The 14,239-nt window shown below is 35.3% G+C and overlaps 1 protein-coding gene and 1 pseudogene across 3 annotated transcripts in view; one reads left to right on the top strand and one right to left on the bottom strand.

The window, feature by feature from the left end:
• Positions 1-14,239, bottom strand: part of DNAH9 (dynein axonemal heavy chain 9) — a 310,371-nt gene that overhangs the window by 82,457 nt on the left and 213,675 nt on the right. For all 3 annotated transcript variants that reach the window (XM_039847368.1, XM_039847369.1, XM_039847370.1), the window contains one exon: positions 7,900-8,160. In XM_039847368.1, coding sequence (XP_039703302.1) covers positions 7,900-8,160 — 261 coding nt within the window. The remainder of the gene's footprint in view (positions 1-7,899; positions 8,161-14,239) is intronic.
• LOC120590007 (uncharacterized) lies at positions 13,864-13,982 on the top strand (annotated as a pseudogene).

The following is a 14,239-nucleotide window of genomic DNA, read 5'->3' as shown; positions in this document are numbered from 1 at the left end:
TTGATGCAATTGATTCAAGTGTCTCCCAGGTCACAGAAAACAGAGTGGGGAAGGGCAATGAGTAAATGGACAAAAAGGGGAAACAAATGGTAGATTTCTAGTACAATTTATAAGAGCTTTTTACATACTAAAGATATTAACCTTTTTAATTTAAAAATTTCATTTATAATATTCTGTGATATATAGAAGTTTAGTTTTTCTGTGTCAAATTTAATATCATGATATTGTCCTTTATTTTTATGTTTAGAAGAGTCTTTTGCATAAAAACTGATCTGACCTTATGATAATTTTTCTAGTTCATTTATATTTTCATTTCTTTCTTAATAGTAACTGTTTTATAAGGTAACACTGTGTTGAAAGAATATTTATTGTGAAATAGTTAGTGAAGATAAAGATGAAAACAAGAATCACACATAATTTTACTACCCAGAACCAAATATGAGTTATATATATTTAATATATATATATAATATATATATATTATATATATAATATATATATATGAGTTATATATATTTAATATATATATATAATATATATATATTAGGTAGACTAACAGAGAAACATAGAATAGAAAGATAATAAATGTATATAAATATGAATATATATGAATAAATACATATCTGGCTTATTCATATGTATACATATATGTAAAAACATATATACATACACATATCAGTCAGTGTTTATAATATGTTTGAACCTGATTTTCACTGAAAATTATATCCTAAACTTTTTGATATTATCATTTTTATAAAACACAATTTTAAGAAACACTATGCATGGTTTTCTCTCATTTTGGTGAGCCATAATTTATTTAGCCAACTCCATACTGTTGCACATTTTGCTTATTAAATCTTTAATATCTGCCTAATGATGTGAACTTTTAATGACATTAGAAACAACTAAACCCAAAATTAAATGAGTTAGATTAGATTTATATTTAACTTTTAAATTATTTGGAGTAGCAACATCCTTATAACATTGAATCTTCCCAAACACACAGTTGGTATATGTCTTTATTTGTCTATTCATATTTTATTTTATATCCCTCAACAAAGATATGTAGTTTTCTTCACATAGTTTCAGCAAATTTATTTATGCTTATTTGTACCTTGTGGTTTGGTTGCTATTTTGAAAATATTGTATTTTCTAACTGGCTACTGCTGATATTGCGAAAGCTATTGTAAATTATTTTTTAATGGGTCCTTAACCCTTCCTTTTTATTTTTGTTATATTTTTATGATATCTATGAATAATAATACATTTTTTTGTGTGATATTTTACAACATTTAGACAACAGCTACTTTTCATTTATTATTGCATTGGCTAGAAATTCTAGGACACATTTTTATGATAGTAGTAAATGAGATCACGACTGTGCTTTTTCCATGTTTATGGGAATGCTTCCAATGCTTTACTATTGGGATGTTTTGCTCTAATTGGAATTAATTGCTATCTGTTAACACGATAAGCGCAATATCCAAATATCCTTTTATTCCTACTTTACTAAGAGTTTTAATAAGGAATTGATGTTAAATTATTTTAAGTAACATTTGGACACCTCTCAAAATGACTATAGAGCTTTTCTTTGATCTATGTTTGGTATGGTTATGTGAATAGACATATATGGGAAACTTATCAGCTGGTAGTATATTGTTGTTATACAAATAGTCATATATGAAAAACTTACCATTTAGTGGCATGGTAAACTTGATTTACTGATATTTTATATAAACGTCTTACATCGCTATTCATAAATTAGATAATCTGAAGTTTTATTTTCTTATGCTATCTCTATCACTTTTAGTGTCAGGCTTATCACACAATAAAAGCCTTAAGAAGTCCTGTAGGAAAGAAGTCTCTTCAACTCTGTAGTCCTAGAATTTTCAAAATTATTTGATTATAAAATCTGATTTTTATATTTCTTGATGATATTAAGTAAAAAGTCAAATGATAGGGAGAAAATATTTACAACCAAGTGATTAATAGTAAAAATTTATAATGAAAAAAGTAAATCAATACAAGAAAATCTATCTTATAAGAAAATCAACAAAGAACCTGAAGAAGAAATGTACAAAAGAAAAAATCTAAATATTTGAAAAGATTCTCAGTGTCATTAGAATGAAACCATTTATAATTTTTTAAAAAATGAAAAAAATTTTTGTTCTCTTGAGAAAAATTAAAATGATTGTAAATATCTAAGATTGGTAAGGATGTGAGAAAAGCAGTATTCATAACTATAAATAAGAACAACCATTTTGGGCAGATATTGAGCATTATTTATATTTTAAAAAGAGCATATTGTTTACATGAGTTTTTCTATTGCTTCTGTAACAAATTACCACAAACTTAGTGACTTAAAACAATGAATTTATTATCTTACAGTGCTGGAGGATAGAAGTCCTAAGCAAAAGATGTTGGCAGGGCTGGTTCCCTCTGGAGGCTGTAGGGAAGAATCTGTTCCTTGCCTTTTCCAGCTTCTAGAGGTTGGCCTCATTTCTTGGTTCATGGCCCGACGTCACATCAACTTTTTCTACCCACTCTGCTTCTGTCATCTACATAACTTTCTTCTTTTGACCTTTTGTTTTCCTCTTCTAATGACCCATGTGACTGTACATAGGGCCCACACAGATTATCCAGTATACTCCCTACCTCAAGATCCCTAATCATACAAGGTCACTTTTGCCATATGAAGTAAAATTCACAGGTTCCAGAGATTAAGGCGTGACTATCTTTGGGGATGGAAGAGGCATTATTCAGCCTGCCATGTTGTTCTACCAAACAAGTATACTTTATATTTGACCTAGAGAAATATTTGCACATATGCAATAGAGATGTATGCACAAGGATATTTGTATTGGCGAGAAAAACAAATTAATACTCAACAACAGATAAATAACTAAATAAAATAGAGTACAATTATAGCATAGAATACTAGGAAGCATTAAATAAGTAAGCTTTCAATGTATGTATTGGCATGAAACAGTCTTGTTTCATAAGGGACCGTCAGTTGGCATTATCCATTTATATTTGAAACTGGATATATTTTATATCTGCTCTTGGACAAATATAAATACAGAGAACAGGAGTTCTCTCTTGGACAAGAACTGGACCTGGAGTAGAAAAGAAGGTGACTTCATATTTTACTCTCTATATTTTATACTATTCGAATTATTTTTTAACAATAAAATGCCATTACATGTTATTGTATATAACAAAGTTCACTGTAAAAAATGCAAAGGAAATAAATAGAATTGCAAGTAACTTTTTAGAAAAAAAAAGGCCATGAAATTGCAAGCAAAACTATGCTTCAAGTAAGGCAGGAAAAGTTTTATTGGATTTATTTCAGTTTAGCTATAAAGTGAAATGAAACTGCCAAAGCAGAGACTTAAAATGTGCAGAGACTTACTACCAAGTGCTGATTTACTGTTGTTCTTTATGTATTAACTAAAGATTCATTGTTAACTTTGAAAATGATGAGAAAACAGGAAAGTAGTCTTTAAATACAGAGTCCTGTGAATGCAGAGGGTTTGAGGATACTCCAGGGGTCCTTGGGTTCAGAAAGCAATACTTCTCTTATTACATGTAGTACAGTTTGATCTATTTCACTTCATCAAGTGGAAGGCGGGGGGTGGATGAAATGGGTGAAGGGGTCAAAAGGTACAAACTTGCAATTGTAAAATAAATAAGTCCTGGGGATGTAATGTACAGCATGGTGGCTATAGTGAACAATACTATATTGCATATGTGAAAATTGCTAAGAGAGCAGATCTTAAAAATTCTCATTACAAGAAAAAAAACTATAACTGTGTATTAACATATGTTAGTTAGACTTATTGTGGTGACCATTTTGCGATTCATACAAATATCGAATCATTATGTTGTAAAACTGAAACTAATATAATGTTATATTTCAATTACATTTAAATTTTTAAAAAATGCTATTTGAGACCCATTAATGGGTTGTAACCTGTGGATTGTAAACACTGGTCCACAGTTGAACTTCTTAAGGATGCCATAGGGCTGTTAATGATCATGCTCAACTTACCTATGTAAACTCATTTCCAAAGGGCTCACTGCACCTATAGGGCACATCACTTTCCAAAGGGCCCACTGCACCTATAAGGCAGACACGCTACAGCCTTTCATGTATCCATGTCTTTGCAAATATCACTCCTCTCTGGGATGGTCTTTTCTACCTCCTTCTCCATCTAGTAAAATGCTCCTCCTGAAGTCCTTATTTCATGGCCTATTTCCTAGTTCTATGTGGCCAGGCAGTTAGCTGTGCCTTCTTCTTTGCTCTCAAGCCATTGAAAATTGAAAATTTTTCCTTTTGTTAATGTGATACATTCACAGAATTCACAAACTCTAATAGAGTCACAAATAGAACAAAACACGCCCACCAAACTTCATCTCCAGGTCTCCATTTACAATTTCTTTCATCATTACTTCTACATTTTATTCCTTATCGATAAAGAACACGCTTATGCTGTTGTGTTTTTCTTTTTAGTTTAGATGCTATTAAGTAATTTCTTATGGTAGAGTATGAATATTTAGTTATTTTTACTTCCCTCCTTTTCCTCCTAATGGTCCTCCCTCCATTATGGTCATATAAATTTTTTTTTAGTTAAATTAATGTTCAGTATGTAGATGATTACAATTACTAATATCATTTACCTTGGGTTATATTTTTCTTCTTGTATACCTTAAATTCTTTTTAGATTAATAAATACTTTTATTATTTGTTTCAGGAGAAGGTAACTTTTAGGCAAACACCTGAAAGAAGAGGAGGGAACCATGGGGATACTTGGGAGAAGAGCATTCCATACGAAGCCAATTTCTCATTCAAAGGCCCTGGGGTGCAATTGTGCTGGGAGTGTTTAAGACACAGTAAGATAGTCAGTGTGGGTAGAGTGGAGTGACAAGAGGAAGAGTAGTAATTGAAGTAGTAGAAGAGTTAGACCAGGCAAAGTTATGGCTCTGTAGGCCACAGTGATGACTTTGGATTTTATTCTGAGTATGATGGGAAGCCAATAGAAAATTCTGAACAGAAGGATGACACGGTAAAACTGTTGTTTTCACAAGATCACTTAGATCGCTGTAGGGGGCAAAGGTGTCATTATAGCAAGAGTATAAGCAGGGATGCCAACTGGGAGGCTATTGAAATAGTCCAGGGAAGAGATGATGGTAGCTTGGACCAGAGTTGTAGCAGTAGAGATGATATAAACCATTTGAATTCTGAATATACTTTGAAGGTAGAATTGAAAAAATTTGCTAAGAGATTGAATGAGAGTGTGAGACAAAGAGCCCATGAATTCTTATTTTCTCCTTTCTCTGTAATAAAGAAACTGAGGATCAAGAACTTCAGTGACTTGCGCCAGGCTACACAGCTAATTAGAAGCAATTGTCATATTGCCAGGCACATAGTGGGCAATATGACAATTGAAATGAGTTTCACTTCCTTTGTGGTAGAGATATCTAGGCTTCAAATTCAGTGCTATTTTCAGAATCCTGTCCCATTATTTCCATGAGTTAAAACTCTACATGTTTATTTCCATCAATAATCAATTAACTAACTAGCCAGCCAACAAATTACCAAAAGTATTTATGGGTGTTCCCTTTGTTTCCAGTTTCACGGAAACAGAAGAGGTAACTAATGCTGGTTATAATGACATCAACAACAAACATTTACTGAGTGACTGCCATCTATAGCTACTTTTCACACAATATCTCATTTAATCCTTGTAACAGCCTAATGGGGACTATATTACTATTACCTCCACTTTATAGATGAGGAAATAGAGGCTCAGAAAAGATAAAATCATTCCCAGAGCCACATACAGTAAATAGTTAAGCCAGTATTTTTACTCAGCTCATCTTAGAAGATATAATTCCTGTGTCAAAAGATCTTATGTGTCAAAAGATCTTAAAAAAGCAGTCCATCTTTGTGCTCTAAAAATCAGAAAAGGGGGAGATTAATATAGAATGTAAGTTTGGTTTTGAAATATGAGTAGGATTTAGACAGTGAATTAAAAGGAGAGGGAATCCTAAATGGTGGGAATGGGAGGGGTACTATTGTCTGATCAAAGGCCTAGAGGTTGAAGTGGATGTCACTGTGAGGAGTCAGAGAGAAGTCTGGCCTGGCAGTATTAAAAGGTTCCGGCTGAGACACGGGGTCACACTTCTAATTCCTGGTCTATCCAATGATACTCAAAAGTTTCTAGTGGAGAAATCTTCTGTTTTCTATTGATATAGAGTAGAGACCAATCTAAGGCCTTTAGAGGCACTACATGCCCTCACTTTTAGGGATCCTTCCACCCCACATCATTAAAAATACTAAAATGCACTCATATTTCACATTAGGTATAATTTATATATAATATACATAACAGGATTTTACAGCGTGCCCTGTTTAGTGTCAGATTTGCTGAGTCCTAAGTCAATAGATACTACCTTCCAAACTGAGGTATGAGATGGCTATGTAAAACTAATAAAAGAAGGTTTCAAAAGACCAATGTTTTGACTCTTTAACCTTTCATCTGCATTGAGGGTATAAAAGAGTCAAGAATTTGGAGATTAAGGGAGAATTTTTAGTGAGAATTGTTGGTGAGCCTTACGCGCTCTGCCTTTAAGGATATGGGGCATCTGCCCCTCTCACATCAAGTCTAGAGGGAGGGGCTTTAAGGAGACCATTCAGAGAGCTTAAATGTTTTCCCCATAGTTTGAGCAATGCAGTGGCCTGGGGTCTAATTTATACCCCAGAAATCTAGAATGTGAGAATAGTTGGCTAGCTCTTGACCATGGAACTAGGGAAAATATGCTGCATGGGTGGCCATGCCCTCAGATTGTGTTTACAGAAAAAAGGCACAGGTGTTTCCCATGGACCAAAGGCAAGCTGCTTGCATGGCACATCTGGCATAGATCACCTGGTCAATGTAAAGGGTCAATTGAGTTGCTAGATTCTCAGGGGAAGGAGGAGAAAGAAACCTGGGAAAAATCCCAATGACTGGTGGAGAGTCTCCAAAGAACCCGAGTGAGCATCCCAACAGAAAAAGGGTCAGCTTTTCAGTTCCTCTCTAATGCCAACTCCTGATGACGTGAATCAGTGTGCCCTTTTTTCTCTTTCTTCTTTTTGTCCTTCGCCCATGGTTATCCAAATGGGAAAGGTGTTTAATTGTAAAAAATGATTAACGGAGGCAGCTAACCACATGCTCCCCCAACACATGGAACAAATTTAAGGGAAACCAAAGTAAAATTGCTTTATGAATACATCTCAAGTCATGCTTGTTCCACAAATGGTTATGCATGTTAGTTAAATTTAGTTGACAGTTACATGTTGTTAATTATTGAATGCTTGCTAATTTTGATTACATAGATTTTTTTCATATTTCAGAAATAACACTTTATTTTACTCTCTTATCTCAAACACTTTCATAGGGTCTTAAAAGCCTTGTGTATCCCATAGTACATAATGGGTAAAATGGCCATGGGATGCATGGCCAAAAGATCTCTGGGCTTGGATTCTGAAGATGAGTTCAAGTCTGGCTCTAATATTGAGATTTGTGATGCAAGGGAAGTCAGTTCTCCTTTCTGGGCCCTGGCTTTCTTATCTGTGAAGCAAGGAGCCTCGACTAGTTGGCTCCTCCTGTCCTGACTGATTCTAAAACTCACATCTCTGGATTCCATTGGTAGCTTGTGGAGCTTGACATATAAGTTTCTTTAAATAAATATTTATTTGCTTAAAGAATAAACTAATGATGGCTGAATTCCACTCTAAGAAATTCCAACTTTACCCTTGTATCTCTTTGGAACAGTAGGGTACCGAGTTGTCTTTGGGTCAGAGGAGGGATCTGCTCCTTCCCCTGAGGGATAAGCAGGCATGGCAGACAATCCTACCTTGTTGAGGGTGTTGAGAGCTGCCTGGGCTGCTGTAAGTGCTGGCTCTGCTTTGGCCAGGTCTTCCTCACAGTCCTTCTGCTTTTGCTTCACCTCCAGCATGATGAGGGCCACCTTGTGCTCCTCCTCATCCACCATGGCTTTCTCTCTGCTCACCTTTTCAGTCTCTACACCCACCACCTGAATCAGCTTGTCTGCATCTTCATTTTTCTGCTTCAGTTCCACTTCCTGAGTGGCCAGCTTGGCTTTCAGATCATCCACCTGCAGCAGAGGAGTGCCAGGCTTACAGGGAGTAAAGGCATTTCAGACATGGCCCTGGAGATCTGATTCTACAGAGCAGAGAAGCATACCAAATCCTAATGTGATGGTGTAAAACTAAGTTCTCAGCTCCTCCAACTTTCAGAAAGGAAAGGAATAATGGACTTCCTCTTCCTCTCCCCTCTATAGTCAGCATGGTGGAAGATTCTAAGCAACACATACACTCACCTTTCTCCTTGATGCCCAAATAACTCCAGCTGTTCCTTACTGACATTGGTGCCTATGGCATAAAAATACATGTGCCTAACATAATTCTTTGCATATAGGAGGCCCTTAATAAAAATCAGTCATTATTTAATTGAAATTGGCCATTGTGGAGTATACCAAGGATTTAGCTATAAAAAGTGAGTGTCCGCTGTGCATCCTGAGAGACTGAATATATGAACAGACAGTGGCCAGACCATAAATGAAAGCAGAACTCTGACTTACAATCTGCAGAAACCTGCTCGGGAAACCAACCATTACCTACAATAACCAGTTCAGGATGTCAGCTTGCTGTAAGTCAGACTTGTAAGAAATAAGACTACTGTCCAGGTAAAAATTCAGGAAGACAAACAATAACTTCTGTAACAGTTGACCCAAAATGGCCAGAACTTGATTAATAACTGACAATTTCTTTAGTTTTTATCTCTGCCTCCAATTTAGGGCAAACCAGAGAAAGTCAAACATACTCCCCTGACCAATTGCACAGGATGCCCCACTTCTAGTTAGCCTACCTGCAGCTTCTGCAGGCCACAGTCTTTATCGGGGCATACCTGAAGACTTTCTTTTCTTCCTACCATAGAGTTTTCCTACTCATCTTTCTGCCTTTGTGTCTCAGCCAAAATGCAAATGATTCCCTTGCTAGAGCAGCTCTGAATAAAGAGCTTTTGCTTGTTCTCATTTGGTTGGTCATTGTTTGTTTTCACATTCCTTATAGCTGACCAAGTTTAAGTGGGACAGCAAGAATTCCAATGGTCCAGATCAGTGGGGTTCCCCAACCAACTTCCATGTTCATATGCATTTTGGAAGCAGTAATGAATCGATGGTGATATCAGCACCTAGTAAACTATTTCTCTGATCAGCTGGAGAAAGAGGAATGGTTTCTTATGTACATTCAATTTAGTAGAATGTGGTGATTTGCAGAGTGAGGTCCATGGACCAGCAGCATCAGCAGCACGTGGGTAGTTGTTAGAAATGCAAATTCTCAGACCTACTGAATCAGAAATTCTGGAGGTGGGGCCTCCCAATATGTGTTTTAACAAGCTGTCTGGGTGATTCTGATGTATGCCTAGGTTTGAGAATCATTGGCCCAGTGTTATGCCCCTTTTACATGCAAAGAGAAGACTCAGATTTATTTATTTCTGGAAAATGAAAAAGCCATTTGTATTTGCAATATGGCCCATAAACTTTATATTCCAGAATGACCTCTTGTCTTTTATTTTTCTGCAGTCTATTTTATGCAACACCCAAGATTACTTCAGAGCTCCTGGAACACATCAAACAGATTTAAAAGCTTTATGATGCAAAATACATAAGGGGAAATATAAAACGAAAGCTTAGACGCTGCTGATAACACCCTTTTCATGGTAGATCAAAAGAAAAGAAAAAGAAAGCAAAAAAAAAAAAGAAAAAAGAATGCTCTTTAATTTTGTATATTCATAGAAACTGAAGACTTTGCATTAACCTCGAATGGAGGCCTGCTCCCTAGAACACATCTTATATCCCCATGTTATAAGGTTAATCCATTTCCATCTCCCATTGTTCAGTTGCAGAGTTATTTCTACAAGGACAAAGATGCAATTGTAAATCAAAATGATTGAACCACATACTCAATCCAGTCAGCAAACACACCAGTAACTTTTTGTTTCTTTTTAAATCTTGGGAGATTTGAGAAAATTGAAGTAGTTTTTTCCTTTGTTGTTGTTGTTATTTGTTTTATTGATTGCAGATATGGCTTATGACCTCAGGCCCAAGGTAAGTAATCACCTACATGGTGAATGGGAGCTTTATTGCTTTTAAACTGTGACATGGATTAACAATGAGGGTCCGGTCAGTCAGAATTAGGCCATTCCCCACAATGCTCTGGAGACGGCATAACTCAGATGTATTTTGTGGCTCTTTAGCAATACAGCAGGACACTGAAATAGGTTACTTAAAACTTGTTCTTTTCTCTTATTTCCTTATTCAGAGCATTTGAACCATAATCTGGATCTCTTCTAATTTAGACACTCCCACATCTAGATAGGAAGAATGCTATGAACACCAAAGAGACTCCTTCCCTCAGTTTTGCTAGCCCCATGAATATTGACCATGTGTGGTAAGTGGGGGGATGTTGACTGAGACGGGTAATGACAAGATGGTGGTGGGAGACTGTCCCTTTTTCAAGGATCAGGCTCATGGTGCTAGAAAGAGAGGTCAAACTTCCCAGAACCTTCTCCCCAGAGTTCCAGAAGGAGAGGCCTAAAGACATCTTCCTTCTTAACTCTGAGTTCATACAGTTATACAACACTTTCTGATATAAATTTGGACTTCAAGCAGGCTCTCTTCTTAGATATAGATGTTTCCATCTACGGTAGATATTTGTTATGTCCGCATGGCCAATACAAAGTTTTTATCCCTGTTCTGATAACATAGTTTAATTTTCCTTTGGTGAATTCACCCTTCCCAGTCCTTGAAGTTTAGGTGCAGTTGACTCCAGTGATTGTTGTCATTTGATCCTGGCTTAGCCAAAGAGTACTCAACTCACGGAAATTAGTTCAACTATGGGCAAACCAATGACCCAAAGAGGCCAATTAGAGCTTGACCTTTAACCCGGGAACTCGATGGAAAATACTGGGAAAGAGACACTCCTTTTTATACTGGAGTTGCAAAGAGGACAGAATACAAGTCTGAGGTTGCCTGCCTGAACAGGAATATGTAGTGTAGTACTGGCCCTGTCCAAATTAAGCTCTATCCTGTATTTTTCAGTTATATGAATCAATTCATTTATTTTTATTTTGGTTAGTTGGATTTTGGTTACTTGCCATCAAAAACGTTCATAAATATATCACATAATCTAAAATTTTTCTCTCTTTCTCTTCTCTTCCTTCCCTTCCCGTCCCTTTTCCCTCCATTGTCTTGTCATTCCCTCCCCTCTGGTCCTTTCCTTTTTTTTATTTTTTTTTTCCTTTTTGCTAAGTGAATTTGAGTCTGTTTTACTTTTTCACTTGCAACCAAAAGAATCCTGATGAATACATCATTGTATTAACTGTCAAATTCAGGTAAGTTTGGTGGCCTGAGATTATCTGAAACCCTAAGATAAACTGATTTAAAAGTTTTCAGATTGACAGACATGTGGATTAAATCCATGAGGAGTGGCCTATAGGTCTTTTGTGAACATTTCTTCAATCCAACAGCCCTACTTCCTCATGAATACATCTGAGATAGATACAGAAGTGAGGATGGCAGTGGATTTTGAAATATTAGTGAGAGAAAAAGTGAGACCCAAGTCAGAGACTGGACCTCTGACTGTAAAAGAGATAGAGAACAATTTTTACTGTGAAGACCAGCTGAAGCTGAAGCAGGCAGATGGTGCCACCTAAAGACCCAGCAGGACCAGCTATCTATTATCAGAGCCAATGGGAACTGGAGGTCTATACCTTGATGTTTCATCATCTGCTTCCTGAAACCTGACATTCCACAGAGATGAGGAGGAAAATACCCTTCAGAGGGAAACAGCCCAGAAGTAGAGTTAGAACTTTGAACTACCCTCCAAAGACTAAATAAATTTTTAACCTGAAATGATTGAGTCAGCCTGAAATGCAATATTAAGAGCTTTCTACTGTTAAATTAAAAAATGGATCCAGAGATAAATTAAATTCAGTTATAGAAAAATAGTTACATTTTTGACCAGTTGAGTTTAAGCATGAGATTGTATCTAAAGTTTGCAAACTTTAGATTACTATACTTTACTTTAGATTACTATACTTTAGATTACTATAATAATTGTTAATTATTGTCATTATTACCATCATCATTACTACTTCTAATACTACTATTATTGCTAAATAAATTTGGAGTCTGAGCCAGAGCTGTGAGATTCATTTAGTCTACTCCCATCAGATTATGAACACCAAAAGTGGTCATAATTGGGTAGTAGGATACTGATACAATATACTTCAAGTCATTATCCTTATACCAGATTATGATGATGTGCTTTGGTCCTTTCTACCAAAGAAATGATTCCAGATGAAGGGTTTATATCAGGGTTAGGAACACTAAATACCATTTTTATAAGAAGAAACATCATTATAATGATCAATAAGTATGGAATATATATCGTGTGTGTACAATATTGCCAAGATCCATCCTTCATTCATACTCTGAGCTTGTGGGTTATTTAGAACTTATTCATTTGATTTATTTGCCTATCCATCTATCATCTACCTATCTATCCACTTATAGAATACCTAGTATGTGCAATAATTCCTGATTTCTGCCCTTGAAGGACTGATGACATTATAGCATAATATATGCAAAAGAATAAACATAATTCAAGGATGAAAACACAAAGAAGGGAATGCATAACTACTCAGAGCTATGAAAGGGCTTCTGAGCAGGGGGATAGTAAATTGTTTAGGTCTTGACAGTGATGAGCTGATAAAGTGGGGCACACGTAAGGATAGAGAGATTGAACTGCCTGTGGAATGTTGGGGGAACTCCATGTAGCATTGTTGGACTTCAGGGTACAGTGTGGTTGAATAAAGAAAGAAAATAGTGGAGCAATATGCAAGGATATAATTTTAAATGTTTTAAAAAAGATCAGAAAATCTGAACTGTAATGTCTAAATCCTTAAGACCTATAAAAGAGAATACTCAGATGTCTGGCTTGAGCAACGATCACTCTAAGAGCAGGATGGAGGTTGGTCCATAGCCATGCTGCCTAGTTTGGTATACACTAGCCACATGTAGTTAATGAGCGCCTAAAATGTGGCTTGTTCCAACTGAGATGTGCTGTAAGTATCATCATTCACACTACCTTTTGAAGCCTTACAGAAAAAAAATGGAAAATTTTTCATTAACAACTTTTTTACATTGATTATATGTTAAAATGATAATAGCTTGGATATATTTGGTTAAGTAGAATATGTTATTAAAATATATGATGAAATTATATATAATTAAAATATTCTATTAAAATAATATCCACTTGTTTTATTTTACTTTTTTTTGATGTAGCTACTAGAAAAATTTAAATTTGCATGACTTGCAGGATATTTTTATTGGAGAGTGCTGGTCTAGAGTGCTGCCAGAATATATTCAGAGAGAACTAAATAGAATGCTATTCATTAATTAATGCATTTATTCAACAAATATTTAATGAGTGCCCACTCTGTCCAGACATGTTTTCAGGCACTTGAGAAACATCAGTGAATAAAACAGACAAGGATCCCTGTCCTTATAGAGCTTGTATCCAACAAATGGGGATAGACAACAAAAAATAAATATAACAAACTGATAAATTACATAATATGTTAGACAGGGGTAAATGCTATAGGAAAAAGGTAAAGTAGAGTAGAATAAGAGGATTAGGGGTGGTATGGGGTTACAATTTAAAATGGGGTCATCAGGGCAAGATTCATTGAGAAGGTGACATTTGAACAAAGAATTAAAAGAGATGAGGGCATCTACGGCCATGCCACCCTGAACAAGCCCAATCCCATCTGATCTTGGAAGCTAAGCAGAGTCAGGCCTGGTTAGTACTTGGATGGGAGACCACCTAGGAAGACCAGGTGCTGCAGGCATAAAAAATAAAAAAATAAGAGATTGTAAGCTGACAAGGTCCTTGCAATCTGTGAGGTCAACCAAGAGTTGCCTCACCCAAAATAAATATAAAATAAAATAAAATAAAATATAAAATAAAATAAAATAAAATAAAATAAAATAAAATAAAATAAAATAAATAAAATAAAATAAAATAAAAAATAAAATAAAATAAAATAAAATAAAAAAAATAAAATAAATAAAAAAAATAAAATAAATAAAAAAAATAAAATAAAAT

This window comes from Pteropus medius, unplaced genomic scaffold (genome assembly GCF_902729225.1).
Source record: "Pteropus medius unplaced genomic scaffold, Ma_sr-lr_union100, whole genome shotgun sequence".
NCBI classification, from domain to species: Eukaryota; Metazoa; Chordata; class Mammalia; order Chiroptera; family Pteropodidae; genus Pteropus; species Pteropus medius.
This window is presented reverse-complemented; position numbering and strand designations above follow the sequence as displayed.